Here is a 20785-nt window from a genome sequence, read left to right on the forward strand (position 1 = left end):
CAACTTGAACAGTGTGCTTTTGTTGAATTACAATTGATTTTATGAACTACTTAAGTGTTTTTAGAGCCCAGCAGCTCTTGCCACTGTTGCTCACCAATTTTACCTTAAGAAGAAGGATATTCTGCTTCCTGAAGTCTCATAAATTTGTCACAGCGTGACTTGTTTTGTAGCACTTATTTCATCAGTTGAATGAGATGCAAGCTTACAGTGCAGTTGATTGTAATCGTGTTTGATATCTTGCTCTTCACTATACGTTCTCAGATCTATTTCCAGTTCTAAAATGTATTATTATTATACTTATTTATATCCCGCTCTTTTCCCAAAATTGGAACCCAGAACAGCTCACAACATTAAAAGAACAATACCGTCAAAAACATAGAAAAGGGATAAATTAAAACAGAATTAAGTTGTTACAATAATAAGATAGATTACTTATTAAAAGAATAAAAATACAGTTAAAAGGATAAAATTTTAAAACACTTTAAAAAATGATACAACACTCTACACTGGTCCTTTAAGAACATTCTGTTTTCAAAAGCCTGCCTACATAAGAAGATTTTTACTTGGCAGAGGAAGGCCAATAAGGAGGGAGCCATTCTGATCTCCCTGGGAAGAGAGTTCCAGAGTCTAGGGGCAGCCACAGAAAAGGCCCTCTCTTATGTCCCCACCAACGATGGACCTTATTGCACACACATTCTGGGGACGGAAGGAGGATGCTCGTGTGCATGCACATGCTGCAGAAAACGGAGTTTATCGCACACGAATACGTCCTCCAAGAGGCCCTGTTCCATCCCCTGGCGCACACCCGTTCACGTCCAGTCCTGACGGGCATGATTTTTGCCTGACAGATTACCTTCCGTCAGCAAAAAATCATGCCTGTCAGGACTGGACACAAACGGGTGCACGCCGGGGGATGGAACAGGGCCTCTTGGAGGACGTATTCATGTGCGATAAACTCCGTTTTCTGCAGCACGCGCGCGCACACAAGCGTCCTCCTTCTGTCCCCAGAATGTTTAAAATTGTGTGTGTGATAAGGTCCCATGCTTGTGATGTTGGTGGGACAGAGAGAAGGTCTCTCCAAAGGATCTCAGGGCCCAGGCTGGCTCATAGAGGGAGATACTGTCTGCCAAATAGCCTGGACCTGAGCCATAAAGGGCTGGATCCAAACATAATTAGATTTAGAGTGGACCAGATAATATCAGTGGAATTTAAATTGTAGTGGGTCTGCTCTATAACCCATAATTTTAATGGAATGGTTCTAAACCTGTGAAGTCGAAGGCTTTCATTGCCGGCATCCAGAGATTTTTGTGAGTTTTTAAGGCTATGTGGCCATGTTCTAAAAAAGTTTCTTCCTGACGTTTCACCAGCATCTGTGGCTGGCATCTTCAGAGAATGCTTGCTTAGAATGGACTTGGGTATATATATTGTGTGACCTGGAAAGGCAGGAGTGATTTGCATGATTCTAAACCTTTTATAGTGTTATATTCCACTTTGTATTTAAATTATTACTTACTGCAGTAAGTAACCTTTGCTTGTCTTTTTTAACTTCTTGTAACCATCACCTGTAGAAATAGGATGATATTAAACTGGTCTTTTCCATTGTTTCTTCATAAATGTATTCTCATTGAAAATGAACTTGCTTTTTAAAAAAACAAAACAAAACTGAATTTGCTGTGTAGTACACCCCGCCACTTCCGCATACACAATGAGATCAGTAGCCCCCAGGCTCCCTTTAACACCACATTTTGTGTCAAGCAAAATATTGAATCAACTTTATTGGGCTCCTTAGGTTGGTCTGGCAAATCACAGTAAAAGTTTATGGTGTTGGAAATAATGTATAAGTGAAGGCATGGACACAACTAAAGAATTCTGTCCAGTCTGGTTGACTGTGTTGTGCTTAGGTTTCTGGAGGGCATTCAAACATAGAATTTAATTATCCCTGCAGTGAAACAAAGCTGAATTCATTTTTTTCAATTCCAAATATATCCTTACATTTGACTACAAAGTTGTCATCCAAAAGGTAAATCCATCCATATATACAAAGATGATAAGCAAGGCCAACTTCAAAATCTTCCAAGTAATGTCCAGTCTTGGTTTAAAGACAGATGGTTTGGTCCTCTGTAGTTTAAAAATCTCTCTTTGTCTCCATTCACATGAAACACAGAAAAAAACATCTAGAACACCAAATGCAAGTTAATTAGTGACAGAAAATGGAATCTTTCAGGGTGGTTATACAAGCTGAGATGTTACTTTGTTATACGCTAAGGTTTGGTTCCAAGATCCCCCGTGTCTGGATAACAAAATCTGTGGATGCTCAAGTCCCATTAAAAATAATGACATAGCAAAATGGTGTCCCTTATAAAAATTGGAAAATCAAGGTTTGTTATTTGAAATTTATACTTTTTTGGAACATTTTCAAACCGTGGATGCTTGAATCTATGTATAAAAAACCCGTGTATAAGAAAGGCCGACTGTATTATTATTATTATTATTATTATTAACCTTTATTTATAAAGCACTGTAAATTTACACAGCGCTGTACATACAATCTTTTTAATTGGACGGTTCCCTGTAGATCCTCTTATAGACAAGTTACAACATATATACAGTTCTTTTGATTTTTGAACCATTGGGACAATGCACTTGTTGCAACAGTCTCACTGGCTACTGATCAGTTTCTTTTTTTAAAAAAAAAAATATTATCACACAACTTTTAATAATATAAAATAACATAAATGGGAAAATACACCTAAACACTACAAGCGAATAATATCTGAATAGGACATTAAATTTGGGAACATGTGCAAGTGCAAAGGTCTAAAAATTATCCACTGGTGGTATGGCTTTTATTACTCCTTCTCTCTTCCCCACTGTATTCCCATCATAGATCTTGTATTAGGTCTTCTTTGGCCTCGAATATATTTAGTAAATTTATCTTGGGATATTTGCCTCCAAACAGACCAGCTTGGTGAGGGGTACTATCCCATCATTAAATGGCAAGTAGGTAACATACTGATTAACCTACATTGTATTGTGTTTTGAAAAAGCCCAAACATATATCCTATGGCAGTGTTGTTAATATTTTAAAGAAAACTAAGCACTATACATTGTAATATGTTATACTAAAACTAGATGTCCACATTTTTAACATGGAGCTGAACCTTGCATGCAGCGTGTTAGACATGCTGTTTTGGCCTGTTTTGGTTTCCTTTAATTATATTTGCATTCATTTTTATGTTGTTTCCATTTGAATGCTTTTCCCCCCGGAAGAAGGTTATGGCCTCAAACACATCTGGATTTGCTGTAAACCTTGCTACACATTCTGTAATTTGTTCTCTACTGTTCTCATTTGATACTCTTGTTACTTTGACTATTTCTCAGTTTAGAAGAATCAGCAAAGATATACTGTCTGGTACTGTAGATTGGATTCATCGCAGTGCTTAGAAATGTTATTTTTTGAACTACAAATCCCAGACTTCCCCAGCCAGGGAATCTGGGAGTTATAGTCCAAAAAAGTGCATTTTTACAATTAAAGTTCTGATTAGTTGCATATTTTGGAAGCTGTTTACTGCTGATAGCATGAGCTTTCCATATGGGCTAAGGTTTCACGTTTGAAACTGGTTATATTTCATAGTATGCTGGCTTAGATTCAGCCATTAGCTAAGCCACTTGGGTCATGGCATCAACTGATTTCCACAGAAGCTTCTCAGATGTACTGTCGGACAGAACTAACTCCATATTGAACCACTGGCTTCAGTCCGATCCATGTAAAAGTTTTAGGAAGGAAGTTCTGACACGTTTGTTTGATTTGCTTATCCCTGGCATAAGAGCTACTTGCCATCTTGGAGGGGGAAAATCCTTGAATAGATATTCAAGTTATAATACTTGGGTGTAGAAATTCACCTACAAGCAGATTTCATAACCAGTAAGTTTAGCTTCTCCTTTGGTGGCTGGGGAAAAAGAACTCTGGAATTTGTAAATGGAAATTTCTAGGGCACCCTGGAATGATTTATTTGCTAGCTTTGAGAAGGCTGAATTACCCTAATCCATCAACGTTTAAAGCCTGTACTCCGGATGTCATTGAAAATATTTAGGAGCTTCATGGTGAGGTTGGATGCCTGTTTTTCCTTGAAATGGTGCACATTTGCTTCAGGTTTTCATGTGAGACAACAAGGAAATGACATTAGTTCTCATTAACTCTATTGGTATGCACAGATTTATATCTGCATATCTACATATATCCTGCAACATATTTTACTACAGCAATTGTTCTTACATTAAAGAATGCATATCTATGCATTTGAAAATCAGGATCCAATGCTTTTCTCCATATAGAACATAAGCCCAAAAGCTTTTAAAATATATTTCCATCACTGTAAGGCCTATAGGGTTCAGATTTTAGAGCCTGAACAGTCAGGCTAAAATAAAGCTGCTTCGGGTCACTTTGGAGGTATGCTGTTTAAATGGCACACACATCTTAAGAGGCCAGAAGCTGCGCCAGAAGCTTCAGTGTGGCTTCCGTCCTCTTAGGATGCATGCCGCATTTAAACAACATAATAATAATCACGTCCAAAGTGACCCAAAAGCAGCTTTAGTTTTTTCGCTGTTTTTTCGGGCTATGTGTCCATGTTCTAGAAGAGCTTTATTTTGGCCTGTCTATTCAGGTGCTTTATCACTTTTTAACTTACTAGCTGTTCATGATCTAAGCAGAGAGATCACCTCTCTCTCTCTCTCTCTCTCTCTCTCTCTCTCTCTCTCTCTAATGTCACGGTATGCCCTTTTCCCACTTGGAACATGACCCCATTATTACTCACCTATGCTTTTAAGAGCTTCTTGGCACAGGCTTAGGGACTCAACAGACTGCCCCTTTCCTCGCCAGATCAGGGATGCAGCAACTGTGTACTGCAGCCCCAATCTTGCCATTCCATGGCACAAAAAGAAGCTGAAAAAAGTGGCTTCTTTTTACAGCATGGAAAGCAGCTATGGTTGCAGCTTCTTTGGCACAGAGCATGTAAACACTATAAATGTCTGGTCAGGAGGACAGCGTGGGGACGGAGTTGGGGTGGCCATGCCTGTGTGTCAAACCCCTTAGTGTACATCTGTACTGTAGAAATAACGCAGTTCAATGGCACTTTAACTGGCACGGCTCCATTCTACAGAATCCTGAGATTTGTAGTTTTGTGAGGCAACAGTACTCTTTGTCAGAAAAGACTAAAGAACTTACAAAACTACAAATCCCAGAGTTCCACAGGATGGAAACAATGCACTTAAAGTGATGTCAAACTGCATTATTTCAACCATGTAGATGCACCCCCAGTTTGCCAATTGTGTTAAGCCCATCAGAAATATATTTTATGTCCATAATGTCCACAACCAGCCTGCTCATGTACACTAGGGTTTAAAACTGACTTGTGAATTCTAGTTTATTTGCTATGAGTTAACTACAGTTATGATTTTGCTTGGCACAGGAAGCTATACTTAACTGAAACTTTCTCAGTTTCCTTTTCTACTCACACAAATCAAAGAGCAAATTGGGAGCAATTAGACTACAGTAACCAAGCCTCTGCTCATGGGCACTGTGGTTTCTTGAGCCAGGATTGATGGCTTCATATTGTGCACAAACTGGGCTACAGACATTCATCATTGGAAGCATTCCCCATCACGTCATATCCATTGCAAGAAATGTCTTCTGGATTGCTTTCAAAGACACAGAAGTACAGCCAAATTGTTAATTTTTAAAGGCAGCAGTCCTACTGATATGTTTGGCTATTTTTTCAAAAAAGATTTTAAAAATGAATGTTTTAAACTAATTTATGCTGCTCTACTGTGAATAGTTCAAGAGTTTCAGCACTCTTTTGGAGGCCGATTATGAGCTAGAGAGTTCGTGTAATATCTACATCACTGACCCTAGGTTCTCATTTATGTGAATATAACACATTCACCATTCTGGGCTATGCTCTCCAACTGTCCTGATGTGACAGGGACATTCCCAATTAATCCTCTGCCTTCCCACTCTTTCAGCTGCTTTTAAAATGCCCCAGTTTCTCTCTCTTCTTTCCCCTTTCTCCATTTGTCCTCAGCTTACTCCAGTTGTTGCAAGCTGTTCAAACTGAAAAAGTAGTTTGTATTCAATTAACATAGTGTGGAGGGAGATGACAAGAGGTGGGATAAACATTGCCCTTCCCAGTAGGCTGAAGGAAAAGCAAACTGCTACATTTTCTCCTTAGCTTGTGTATTCATCCTCATTAATAATGTTTGCCATCCTGACCACATTTTGGGGTTGCTTGGCATCATGTGTCCCGATTTTCATTTGTGAAATGTTGAAGGTTTGTTGTTTTTATTTTGTGCTCTTAGTGTGGAATTGTAATTGCAAATCCTCCCCTGCCAGTGTGCACACGCCCTGCTAAAAACAACCCAAACAACCTCCATGGACACTTTTCATAAGAGATTACTGTTCTATATATATGTGCTCTTGACTCAGCGCCCTCTCATTGACTCAATGATAAAAAGTAACATCTATGTACTTAATTTTCCAGTTGAAATTAATGGTACTTAAAGATGTTTGATGTTGACAGTACTATACCCAGTACAGTGGTACCCTGGGATACGAATGCGCCGCCTTACGAAATTTCCGGGTTATGAAAAAAATCCATTTAAAAACATTTTTCCGGGTTACGAAGGTTATTTCGGGTTACGAAAAAAAAATTGGTGCTTTTCGGCGCGATTTCACACGGAATCGCGGCTTTCGCTATTAGCGCCTAAGGGCATTTCGGCTAGCGAAAGTTTCCGGGTTACGAAAGCGGCGGCGGGACGAATTAATTTCGTAACCCGGGGTACCACTGTACTGGTAAGTGTTCGTTATAGGAACTATGTGCCAGAAACTCTTTCACACTTGAAATGAAGACTAGAGGCCTAATGCCAATCTCACCAACACACAGCTAAGAAAAACTTGCTTCTCTGCATTTGTGTGTGCCTATGATCTCTGGCAGTCAATACATCATCATAATAGGTACCCATTTATTTCTAAGGAACTGATTTTATTATTATCCTGAGTTGACAGAAATTCAATGACAAGTCTTTGAGCCGAGCTTAGGAAAGTATTACATGAGGGAAAGGTACATTTATGTGGGTGGGTGTATCACCCTTGCTAGCAGTTTTACATTCAGGATAAACCTTAGCTTAGATTTTAGATTAATCTTCTATGATATGAAGCACGCTGCAAACATATGATCATGTTGGTTTGCAAGGCTTGTATTACTGTTATCTCTCCTTGCAGAGTTTAAAAATGCGGCTTGAATTATAAGCAAATTCAGTTTTCAAAGCAGTAAGCTGCCCGAGAGTGTCTGAAAATTATAGGGACTGTTTTTGTTCTGTTCCTGAATAGACAATGGGCATAATCTATAAAGTGAAGTATTTTCCAGTGAAAACACTTTAGCATCCTTGACAAACCTTTCCATAAAATCAATGAAACTTTAGCATGCTGAACTTTGGCTGCATAAAGCCCATTGTTTTCCCTTGCTTACTACACCATTGGTTATCTTTTTCTTCTTTTAAAAATAAAGCATCTACTGTTCATAGTCCCCACAAAAGCAGAAGTTGATAAAGTTGTTCTTGGACTATGTAATGTTACTTAAGTTGTTATACACTATAGCTCATGTTTCTGTTGTGTTGTTGTTCTGTGCCTTCAGGTTGTTTCCAATTTATGGTGACATAAAGTGAATCTGTCACAGGATTTTGTTAGCAAGTTTTATTCAGAAGAGGTTGGCCACTGCCTTCCTCTGAGGCTGAGAGAGTGTGACATACCCAAGGTTACCCAGTTCCTCTCCATGGGCAAGTGGGAATCTGAATCTTGGTATTCCAGAGTCCAAATCCAACACTCAGACCATTACACCATACTGTCTTTCTGTACAGTGTTGTAATTTGGTAAGTAAGGCCAGAACTGTGTATGAGAACTAATCAGCAACTGTGGAATGTCTAGCGCAGAATGTACATTTGCTTATAGATGGATTTGGTTACAGTGCGGATGTTGGAGGTGAAGGTGTTATTTAAACTAGGATTTGAGATCAAACTGTTAGATGAGGGAAAGAGACTGTGGGGAGGGGATTTATTTTTGTTGCCTAGGTCATAGGTCTGTAGAAGATATTTGTAACCCAATGTTAACATGCTAGAAAGTGATTAGGAGTTGAATATTATACATATAAGTCGCAATCATTATTGTTAATTATAACCACACCTCTTGCCTGGTTGTTTCTACCAGAGATACAGTTAAGTAGAAATGGAAAGCCTAACTGTATACGTTATAAAAGATTAAGAGATTAATCTTGTTGGAAGGAGTATATGAAGGCATTTGTCACTGTCTATAACTAAGAAATGTGTGAGGTGGTGATTCAAGGTGAATGTACCACACACTATAACTCACAGAACCTCCCATTCAGATTTCCAGTGGGTTACATTGTAGTCTTGGGGATGATGATGATGATGATGATGATGATGATGATGATGATGATGATAGTTCTCCACATCACAAACAAACTTTCCCAATCTTTGGCAAGATTTCCTTTGTTGTGTATTTTTGAACTCCATATTTAATTGACAATATATGTCCCCTTTCAAACTGGCACTGCCAATTGGGTACTGACTGCACCCAAGCTGATACCCAAATGTTTTTTTGCAGTGTTGAAGGTCACTGAACCCTCCCACATTACCTGGCCCTCCATTCCCACCTCAAGGAATGACAGAGGCATCCCATTGAGCCGCCCTGGGATGTCTGCCACTGCTATGGGTGCTTGGTTCTGAAGTCAGAATGAGGTGCCCAGTGACGATACCATGGCTGGACACCTCATATTGACCTCAAAGCAAGTGACTGGCAACAGTAGTAGATGCACCAGGTGGCACAGTGGGACACCCATACAGACAGCTGCCCTGGCATGGGAATTGGGGGGGGGGGCTCTAGCAATCTGTTTGGATGTTGCAAATCCTACCATGTTAACTCTGTGTGAGGTTGCCAGAATCAACTGTATAGATCTTTCTCACCTGACTGTTGTCTACCCGAGTGGCAATCAGGTGGAAAGTCGGATTGGTGCCAGCCATGTAGTATTGACAACTCTTCTATAGACATATGGCAGGTACTATGAGAAAACATTGCCCATATCTATAAGTGTGCATGCAAAGGGAGCCTCTTGGATCACCCCAGCATGTAGCAAGTAAGTACTTTGCCATACATCAGGTGAAAAATTACTTTCCATATATGCCTTGGGTGGCAAAGAAATGCACCACCATCTTTTAAAATAATTCTTTTAGAAAACCTCTAGAATATTGATGTACACACAGACACAGACACAAAAGAGGGCTGCTGTGGCTGTCTTTCTGAGACTACACATGCCAGCTTAATGGAAATAGGCTGTCATCTAGAATCAGCTATATTTGCCAGACAAAAGCAGACTTTGATATGTCTTTCCTGGGTAAAAGCAGAGTTGTGCCATGAAGAGAAAGGTTGTTGATGGATTTTGCTGCTTTCATGCCTGAGCATGAATCTTTGTAATAAATGTGCTCATTCTGAGCTGCATCCAACATTAAGCAAGCAGATTTTCATCCAAGTCCAGTAAAAGACCATTTTTGTTATGTGTCTATCCCTTCACATATACCCCAGTCCTCCTGAACAGATTTGGGAGGATGACAAAGGAAGTACCTCTACTACATGGCAGATGCCATTCTATTGATAGGTGGGCAGAACTCAATAGCATGATCTAGCATAACTACTAGTAGCTTTTTGATTTGGTCAACTAAGGGAACAACTAAATTTCAGAAATATGAATGGTATGAATAAGTATATAGCAATTCCTTCTTTCTCTCCTTTTCTCTTCCATAATACTAAAGCCTGAAGTTGCTCAAAGAAAATCCACTTCAAAGGAATTTGGGATTCGTATAGGCTGAGATCATTGAGGTGGGAGATGGCAGTGGGGGATGAGAGGCTAGCATTTATGACTTCATTTGGTACATGAAGAGGGTTCATAGGAATCCTTTACTACAGTGATGACAAACCTTTTAGAGACCAAGTGCCCAAACTCAAAGGCGTTCCCACACCTGGGGTTGCCCTATGTTGGGGAGCAGGACTTCCATGGGGACAGGATTTCAGGGGGTGAGACTTCCACCTTCTTAGGGTGGGAGCTCCAGGTGCGGGACTTCCCTGGAGACAGCTGAGGGCACAGGAGGGTGGGGGAAGAAGAGGAACAGGCACTGTTTCTACTCTTCACCCACCCTTTTGACTCTCTATGCACCCTCAGAAATGGCTTTGCATGCCAGAGAGGGCATGCATGCCATAGGCTTGCCACTATGGCCTTACTATGTTCAAGACAGACAGGAGAAAGTACTTTATACACAGGGCTACTAGTTTATGAGATGCACTTCTACAAGGTGTGGTGGCATAAGCTGCACATTTATGTACATCTACGAAGAGATTTAGACACATCCGCACAAAGCCAAGCCTATCAGTTATTCAATAGTTAAAATGAACTTCCTTTGTTTCTTTTTGTGCATCTTTTTGTATTTCCCAATAAAAGTACCACTGTTTTGTGGATTTTATATGTTGATGTACTTCCCTTTGGCGGGTTACAGACCGCCATAAAGGACGTCCTTAGGACGTCCCATTTTGAAAAAGGGGCATCTCTTCCAGATGCCCCTTACCCTATCACAGACAGAGACCGTGACAAATGGCGGCGGCCGTTCCACACGGCCGCCGCCATTTTGACGTAGCGGACGCTCTGTGTCCACACGTCGCGTGGCAGAAGTGACGCCGCGAGTGCGCCCTTTGGCACTCACATCGCTTCTTCCAGGGCAATTTCCGCGCTCCTTCTCTGCAGCGTCTGGGAGCCGCTTCTCAGCAGTCTGTAACCCGCCTTTGTTTAAAAGACACTATCCCTTTAAACCTGTCCTGTAGCTCTTCACATACTGATCACATATTCATATCTATTCATAAGTTAATTTTCACTGACACACAGTCAACTCTGATCCAGCATGCCCCTTCATGGTTTAAATGTTTTACCTATCATTACATCAGGGGCCCTGGTAGACTGAAAAATGATACGCAAATGTCATGGATGGATATATGAGAGAGAGAGAGAGAGAGAGAGAGAGAGAGAGAGAGAGAACAGCCAAAACTGAAGTCAAGCATGCCCACAGTCCACCCATGCAATCCTAGTGATATCTACTCAAAATTAGACTATGATAAATATAATGGGATATACATCTAGCTATAAAGGATTGCATAAAACATGCATTTTTTTCTGGAAATGTCATGTATAAGTATTTATTGTTAATGTGCTGGAAGAACTATTTGTTTTCATTACTGATTTTAATTGGTAATGATGGCAGTTACTGAATAATCTGCTCTATAGAGAAAATGATTGATGGGCAATAAAGATTAATATTTTGGAGTCTAAGGCTCCTGTATATATCCCCTATGTACAAACTGATCTTGTAAGCCAGATGATGAAATTACTAAAGGGTTTCTTAGCATGTTTACAGCAAAATTTACACTTATTGGCAGGAGAACTTGGCACACCACATAGTGCATTTACTCATCTCTAATTAACAAATGGTACTGGTGTAGATGATAGGTGAAGAAACTAACTTGATTTACATGGTGGGTTCTACTAGAAAAATATCTCCAAGGAAAGGGAAAAGCACTATGCAGTATATAAATATGCTATCTAAATCTATTCGGAGACACTGAGACAGATATATCAAATGACATGATAAAGTTATTTTCTCCCAATCTGTTGCCTTCCAGATGTTTTGCATTACAGTCTGGTTGGGGCAAATGTGAGTTGAAAATCAAAATATCTGGGGGTCATCATGTTGAGGAAGGCTGTGTGCTATATTTCATTGGTGACTTATCGAGGAGGCCACCAATCACATCATGAACTGCCCTGATATATTTAAGTGCACTGAAGCAAAGTTAAACAGTTCCCAAGTTTGAAAACATCATCTTTCACTAAATTCTAGGGGAAATGGACAATAATTTCTAACATGTATTGCTATATAAATCCATATAAAGTTGCTTTTCACCAGCAACACCCTCTCCCTGTCCAGTCAAATATGCTTAAAACACATGCTCACACCCAGCCAAATTACAGTACAGTAATGCAAACTGAATTTATTGTGATAAAATATGACAAACCAGAAGTGGTCCTGTCATTCACCGGGTAAAATGAAAAGGTCTGCCTCCGGCAACAGATGACCAACTACATCATTCTGTTTCTATTACCAGAGAATGGGCATCATTTGGAGCCCAAATTCTGGATGTTCAGAGCACTGAAATGCCAGTACTATAGCAAGGTGATGTGCTATGCCTTATACTCAGAGGACAGTGATAGTAATGGTTTACGAATGACTTGCCAAAACATAGAGCAAAAGAATGAAAACTATTGAATTAACTTATTTTGTATTCAAATGAATATATTTAAATATTCCTTTTCATTTTTTGTCTCTCTCTCTCTCTTTCTCTCTCACTTTCTTTCCTCTCCCTTCTTCCCCTCTCTTTTCCCACTTACTGCCAGGAAGGGCCACTTCCGAAGGGCCAAGTCAGCAAAGCCTGGTATCCTCAGAGACAAATGGTGGCAGCAGCTACAACTGTGAGTGGATTTGGTTGTGCAATACTGTAAAGAGGTGGCATAAGTCCTTTATTTTTGGTACTGTTTTGACGATTGAACTATAGGAAAAGAATATAGGAAAAAATATAGAAAAAGTAAATAAGAAAGGTAATGTAATTAAAGAGGAAAAGAATGGCAAACTTACAGGGAGGTGATAGAATAGTTTCTTAAGAAAACAATATCCGGAAGTCAAGTCGAATGAAGGAAAATGTTTGTTTTATGTTTCCCTTTTGTTGTTGTTGTTGTTGTTGTTGTTGTTGTTTGTTTTTTTCCTTTGGCATGAAGGTTGATATAGCATGAAGAAATATGAAGGAAAGAAAAGTTAATTAAAAGTTAAGGATATATGAAGATAAAGTATGTAGAAGAAGGTAAGCGTATGTTGAAAGGAAGGTAAAATGAAGGAAACAAAGAAAAGGTTGTTAAGGAGGAGAAGAATGAGTCAGAGAAGGGGTTTAGAAGAGGAGGTATAAGGAGATCGATGTGACAGGAAGTGGAAGGAAAGAGAAAAGAGAAAAAGAGAGAGAAAGGGGGAGAAGGAGAGGAGAAGGAAGGAAGAAGGAAGAAGAACAAAGAAAGGAAGGGAAAATTAGGAATGAAGTGTATAAGTGTATTTAATTGTGGTGGATTTCTGTATAAACGTGATGTATTTTGATATGTGTGAAAGATTGTTTGTATATCTGTAGTTTTTTGTATATTTTAGATGTTTGGTTTTTTTCCCTTTGATAAAAATTAAAAAAAATTAAAAAAAAAAAGAAGTCCAGCAGGATGGGAGCTATATGTTCTCCCATAACTTTCTATTCCGACCACTTCTTCTGATAGACCCTTCTGTTTGTTCCATTGCAGTTTATAAAGACATTTCAGTGACTTAAGTGGGTGAAGGGAAGCAGAGGCATAGAGCCAGCTGTACAGTTAGTGGATCATCAACTAAATGATCCCCATCATTGGCATGTGCTGATGCGCCTCTGCCAAACCCGGTTTGGTGCTGAACAGGAACATTGATTTATGATGCAGCATATGCTGCTCTGCTCTATTTTTAGAATGGGCAGAGAGATCCCGCTTTCGGCACAGTGTGATCATCTTTAAGAAAATCTATCTCCAAATGTTCTTAACCACCAGGAGGAATGAAAATGAATCTTAGCAATAATTTGGTCCTGTTTTCCATGACAAAGAGTCACAAAGGATCCTAGCTTCATTTTATTTATTTTGTAAAAATGTTATTCACTGGAATAGAGAGGAAAAGAGGGGAAGTTTGACCAACTGTAGACAAAAGATAAAAAGGTTTTCATCCTAATAGCACTCCCTAATTGAATATATATGGATTTCAACTCAGGCTTTAAGGACTAAGCCCTTTGCTTCACTGGGCAAAAATGTAATTTCTGATTTCTCCAACATTCAGTTTTTTTAAATATTAATAATAATAATTTGAAATTCTTTCCAAACTGAATGTGAAGAAATCTGTAAAATTTAGTCCTTTCTTACCTTACTGAATTGGAAAGGATCATCCATGTTCAAGAAAGAGTAAAGAATGCAGCGTGCATGAAGCAATTATGAACAAACATGACTCCAGTTATTTGCAATTGCTCTGTGGTGCCACCTAATGATACATCTTCATGAATTGTTGATAACAGATATACAGTAGATAGGGCAGGGGTGGGAAACATGCGGCCCTCCAGATGTTACTGAACTATAATTCTCAGCAAGCTTTACCATTGACTATGATGGCTAGAGCTACTGGGTGTTCCAGTCCAACAAATATGTGGATGCTTCCATGATTTCCACACTGATCTAGATGGAATCATTTCTCTGGGAGAAAGTAACTGATTCAGTTTTCTGGTTCTGTCTATAGAATAGTACCTTAAAATATGATAATGGAACGTTTACACCGATTTGCATGTGAATCTTATTGATACTGAGTTTATTAAGTTTTTCCTCTTTGTAGTGGCTTGTTCTCTTTTCTAGTAAAGGGAAAATCCTTTCGCTAGGTTAATTTGGACATCCTAAATAAATGTCTATTTCAGTATGTGATAAAAGCCACTCATTTACTAGAGGTGTTAAACTCTTGCTAAAGACAAAGGCTTTCATGGCCAGCATCCATAGTGTTTTGTGGGTTTTTCAGGCTATGTGGCCATGTTCTAGCAGAGTTTCTTTCTGACGTTTCACCAGCATCTGTGGCTGGCATCTTCAGAGAATGCTTTGCTGGGCTCACACAGTATATACACACCCAGTTTTTCCATGCAAAGCATTCTCTGAAGATGCCAGCCACAGATGCTGGTGAAACGTCAGAAAGAAACTCTGCTAGAATATGGCCACACAGCCCGAAAAACCCACAAAAAACTATCTTGCTAAAGATACCAATACAATATGTTTCTTGAAATGCAGATCCTATGGTGAGCAATTCCTTGTTCATCTGTAGAACTGTCTTTCATTTTGCCATATTCACCATACTTCAGCCTTTTGGTATATCTTGATTGGGGAAGAGGTGGTTGTTCTTATGTCATTCAATTCCACATTCATAGATTCTTCTTTGAATGCTTCATAGCAAACCTTTTCTATTTTACTTGCCTTTTAAATATGAGTATTTAAAACTACATATTCTGAATATATTGGTTATTTTGGTTGTCTGCCTTTCTTTTGTCTCATTACTCCTCTAGGGAGCTCACTATGCTAGTTTTATACCAGTTTCCCCTGAATGGCAGTTTTCTGAGGATACAAATTCTGAGTTAGAGAACTATCTCAGAGTCACATATTGCAGAGTTTCCTGGAGCTAGGACCTAAATCTTATTGCTAATCTCAACTACAGAAAACCAATTGATTCAATTAGTTTTACATTATTATTATTATTATTATTATTATTATTATTATTATTATTTCTTATCTGGTTCTCCCCATGAATTGAGGAGGGGAACAACATCATTTAACAGTCACATTACTTAAAACACGCCAACTAAAATACACATGGGTTTAAAAGGACATGCATACAGTTTGGGAGCTTATCCCATTAACAAATAAACCAGTTTGTCTCTTCCAGCGTGAATTCAGGATCCAGGATGCCCCTAGATGTTATCGTACCTAAATTGCTGCCTATCTAGCCAGGATGTCGCCGCCTGGATGCATCCTGAGTCGAAATCTTGCTCAGCTGGCCAATTTTTAAAGTTGGAAGCTCTCCAACTTTGAAAAAGTGCTGGCTGAGTGATGCTTCAACCTGGGATACATCTGGGCAGCAGCATCTCAGCTAGATAGGTGGCGATTTAGGTATGATAACATCCAGGGCATCCCAGATCCTGAATTCAAGCCAGAAGAGGTAAGCTATTTGTTAATGGGATAAGCAAGTGAAAAGGACAAGATATACACATATTTTAAAAATCCACACTTAAATTCATCATTTAAAATTCACAATTTAAAAATCATCTGGGGAAGCCTGCCAGAACAGACAGGCCTTTAATGCTGTTTTGAATTCATACAAGTATATTCATCTGTTGAATCTCTGCCAGCAGGTCATTCCACAGTCTAGGGGTGGCTGAAGCAAACATCCTCTGGCTGACAGATGACTGGAGTAGATGTCTACCAGAGGACCTGAGTGTACAGGGCAGATTATATGGGAGGAGGAGATCCTGTAGGTAACCTGGACCCTTTAAAGGCCATAGAATCATAAAGGTGGAAGAGATGCCATGAAGGAAATCTCAATCAAAGCATACCTGACAGATGGCCATCCAGCCTCTGCTTAAAGACCTCCAAGGAGGGAGATTGCACCACTCTCTGAGGGAGTTTGTTCCACTGTCGAACAGCCCTTACTGTCAGGAAGTTCCTCCTAATGTTGAGCTGGAATCTCTTTTCCTGTAGCTTGCATCCATTGCTCTGGGTCCTTTTCTCTGGAGCAGCAGAAAACAAGCTTGCTCCCTCCTCAATATGGCATCCCTTCAAATGTTTAAACAGGGCTATCATATCTCCTCTTAACCTTCTCTTCTCCAGGCTAAACATTCCCAGCTCCCTAAGTCTTTCCTCATAGGGCATGGTTTCCAGACCCTTCACCAAGACTTTGTACCTTGCCCAGAAACTAATTGGCAGCCAATGGAGTGATTTTAATATTGGTGTAATGTGATAATTCCTGAATGTCCCAGTAATCAATCTGGCTGCCATGTTTTGAACTAGCTGAAGTTTCTGAACTTGGTGTAGAGGTAGCCCAGTGTACAGAACATTGGAGAAGTCCAACCTTGAGCATTGGCCTACTATTCAGTAACTGATACAGTGGGTCTACTGTTGCTGAGACTAGCCGATGGATAGTGGCTGCTGCCACACTGCAGAATTAATGCAGCTTGACACTGATTTAACTGACATGGATCATTGTTGTGGAATCCTGGAATTTGTAGTTTTTTGTAGCACCAGAACGCTCTGACAGAGAAAACTAAATATCTCATTAAACTACGAATCCAAGAATTCCCTAAGTCATGGCACTTAAAGCGATGTCAAATTGCATTAATTTTGCAGTGTAGGTGCAGAAGAGAAAATTGCTATTAAACCAGTTGTAGGCTGTGGTTTAGATGTGACTGAAGTCCCCAAACCTTGTCAAGTCATCTTTACATCTACAATAACAACAATGCCCAGTCTTTTTCTGTCTGCATGGTAAACACACATGCATTTTCCTGGGTTTCAGGAGTACAACACAGAAGAAAAGCATATTATTAGGAAACATTTAAAAACTGAATTACTGCTTCTTCAGCTTTGTTTGGGAAAGGGAGAGAAAGCCATCCTCATTATCCTCTTTGTACTGAGAGCAGCAGCCGTTGATCAATACAGTAGATTGTCTGTATCCAGTAGGTAAGCTGAGCTTTAACTGCCATTAAAATGAAAGGTAAATTCAGAGCTATTAAGTTTAATAGCTTGTAGAATAGTAAGTTACATTTTGGAAAATAAGTCACTGCCTCACTTTGAGTTGATGGGAGAGTACATTAGACATAGAACAGGAATATCCATCTTTATATTTAAATTTTCCATACTACCTTTCCATTTCCAACAATATTGAATTGTTCTGCACCATAAAATGAAATTAAATAACACTACTAAAATATGAGCAGATATTTCAAAGATTAAAAGTTTCACACTGAAACAAATTGTCAGGGCAGTGCTATCTTAGCTTGACATTAACATTATATCTGTAAAGAGCTCAACAGATTTAACATGGGAGGGCATTTCACAGAGATGGTACCATCACTGAGAAGATTCTGCTACAGACCACAACTCTCCAAATCTTGGAAGGATGATTGATTTTTGGAATATCAATTCGTGTGCATCTTTAAAATTTGGAGACCATATGACAAGAAATACTTTCAAATATGTACACCTGGAAGGCTTTGTCAGAACAAATACCCATACATTTAAATTTTTAAGCCAAAGCATTCATTCTGTATTTTAATTCCATTTTAATTCATTACGTTCCAGTCAAATATAATCAAAAGAACATCATCCATGCAGACAGGTATTATAATTAGCAGTAACAGAGTAGAGGAAAAAAACCAAAATCACGTTTTAAAACATACCAACAGCAAACCAAATTTATTAAATAAATTAAAATTAAAAACACAATTAAAATTACCATATTTTCTGGCATATAAAACGACTGGGCGTTTAAGACGACCCCCAACTTTTCCAGTTAAAATATAGAGTTTGGGATATACTCGCCGTATAAGGCTACCCCTCTTCCAATGCAAACCAAATAAAAATTTAATAAACATCAGATTTGAATTCAATATGGTAATTTTAATTCAAATGATTATGACATGCAGGTACTTAGCAGGAAAACCTGTTGTATACAAAGCCTACTTGGATTGGTCAGCTCTTCATGCCTGCCCAGCCCTCCCTGTCTCCAAGACTATCAGACTGGTAGCGCAAACACAGCTCTTTTTTCCATACCCCGTCACCATATGCGGCGACCACAAATGCTCCAGTCCAGCTCAGAAGTTTTAGAACCTGCCATATCAGATGACCCCTGGTGTATAAGATGACCTCCGACTTTTGAGAAGATTTTCCTAGATTAAAAAGCAGTCTTACACGCCAGAAAGTACAGTACCATGGTAATAGACATAGCTAGCACACCACTGGTTCGAGCTCTTTCAGCAGAAGACCAGAATACATGCAGAAGACCTGCCTGAATGCAATTTTGCCAGGACAACAGGAGGATAGAGTGGGAGCAAACTTTGTCTCCCTTGGAAAAGAGCTCCAAAGTCTGGAAATAGCCACCAGAAAGCACCCTAAAATGTGCTTCTAGTGGCTGTGGGGCTAAGAGAAATACACATTATAAAAATAATAACAAAGAGGGACAGAATCTCTCCTTGGAACCACCGTTCTTTCGAAATGACTGCATACAAATATAGCTATGTACTTCACAGGCTCTCTTGAGATTACGTTCAGAACCTCTATCTATGGAACTTGTGGAACTCTGCTACAAATGCTCTGATTATATACACATTCTGATAAGAGAATGAATAGTGCTGTACAAAGAGAAAGTGTTTGTATTATCCTGCTATCTTCCTTGTGGTGGTCAACAGAGATCACAACAATTTGTTTCTCTTGTCAGGTCTTTTCCTCCTCTTAACCTATCCGCTGCATACTGATTTATCTGAATCTCCTTTTAAGTTTCATTTACAGTCACTTTTCTATGCTTCGTTGACTTCTTTCTCCTACAGTATTGGATTCCGCAGTCATCTGTACTTTTAAAATATAAAAATTCCTCATATTTGTGATCTTCAACATACCTATCCATGATACCTCTTTCTGATTTTTAGCCCATCAGCAGTGAACACAATTTGATACAAATTTGATAATTCTGTGGAAATGAAAATGTTTCAAAGGAGAATTGTCCATTATAATAAAGGTTTGTCTTCCTGCATATACATGCTTAAATCATCTGGCATTATCTGTTGTGCAGCATCCTACTTCTAGCACACTAGTATCTGGCTTATTTTAAATACTGTAAGTCTCCACAGTGCTGGATTTTTCAAGTCTGTTATGTAATTTGGTAGGTGCAATACAGTGCCCCTTAAAACAGAGATATGCAATGGTGGCTCTTGGCCTAATTTCAAAAGATTTTAAAATTCTTTTGAATTTTGAAAATCTGGAAACAATAATTTCAGGCAAAGTATGAATGAAATCTCTCAGTTTTAGTTATCCTATCTTCCAATTTTCTTTATAAAAATTTGGATTTTGGAAAATTCTTCAAAAATGAACTAAAGTGAAATTCTCTGTCCATCTGCACTAGCCACAATGAATTGATATAGCCATTCTTACCATGGAAAAGAGCACATTTGTAGTTATCTGCCATATGAAAGCTAAGGAGCCTCTCAGGAAAAAAGGTGGCAACCATAACTCAGCACTAGTATATTTGACTACACAGGGATTCAAAGCTAGACTTTTAAAAACTAAGTCTTGAAAGCACTACAGTTGGATGAACAAATCTGTTGATTTGTGTCTCTCCATTTAAATTTGTTCCATCTTGATGATATTTTTAAATTGTTGGTAATTTATTACCGAAAAAACAAAACAAAAAACAGCCACATGCATCCATATTTCAGTCCTCTGGAAGAGCTAGGTTTAGACTAATCATATCACAATAATCTTGGAGTTATGATGGGAAGGTGAATGAAAACATCAATCTAGTACAAAAAGTCAGTATTTTAAAAAGACCTGTTCCACGAAGGAGATGACTGGGAAATACATAATGTCTTGCTACAGAAAGCTAAGACTGTACCTTTAGGAGCTTTGTACTCCATCTGAATAGGCTACAACATTTGTTAATAACTGGAGTTACACATCTTCAGTGTGCATAGAATATGCATAGAAGGCAGAATCTAGAGCAGCTCACTATACTGTCAAATACTTCCTAAGTAATCCAGACAATGGAGCACCTTTCTCCAACAGAGGCCTTTTATAGCTCTTAGGTAAATAGAAGTGACAATCAAAGCATAGTCAATACCAAGTAGCTTTCATTCATGCCAGGATCCTCTGTTGTTGTTACTACTAGGCCATCATTAATTTCCAGCATTTTTCATACATGAAAAAGAAATGTTAATGAAAAGAACTATCATTTAAAAATTAAATGTTTTAACAGTGTATGAGTACTGGCCTATGATCACTCATTCATT

At 38.9% G+C, this 20785-nt stretch overlaps 1 protein-coding gene across 1 annotated transcript in view; it reads left to right on the top strand.

The window, feature by feature from the left end:
* LOC149323257 (pro-neuregulin-1, membrane-bound isoform-like) overlaps positions 1 to 20785 on the top strand; it is a 656320-nt gene that overhangs the window by 260616 nt on the left and 374919 nt on the right. The window contains exon 2 of the mRNA XM_089488655.1: positions 12558 to 12632. Coding sequence (XP_089344781.1) covers positions 12558 to 12632 — 75 coding nt within the window. The remainder of the gene's footprint in view (positions 1 to 12557; positions 12633 to 20785) is intronic.

Source organism: Sceloporus occidentalis, unplaced genomic scaffold, assembly GCF_023333645.1.
Source record: "Sceloporus occidentalis isolate IW3139 unplaced genomic scaffold, rSceOcc1.0.p SCAF_1, whole genome shotgun sequence".
Classification (NCBI taxonomy): domain Eukaryota; kingdom Metazoa; phylum Chordata; class Lepidosauria; order Squamata; family Phrynosomatidae; genus Sceloporus; species Sceloporus occidentalis.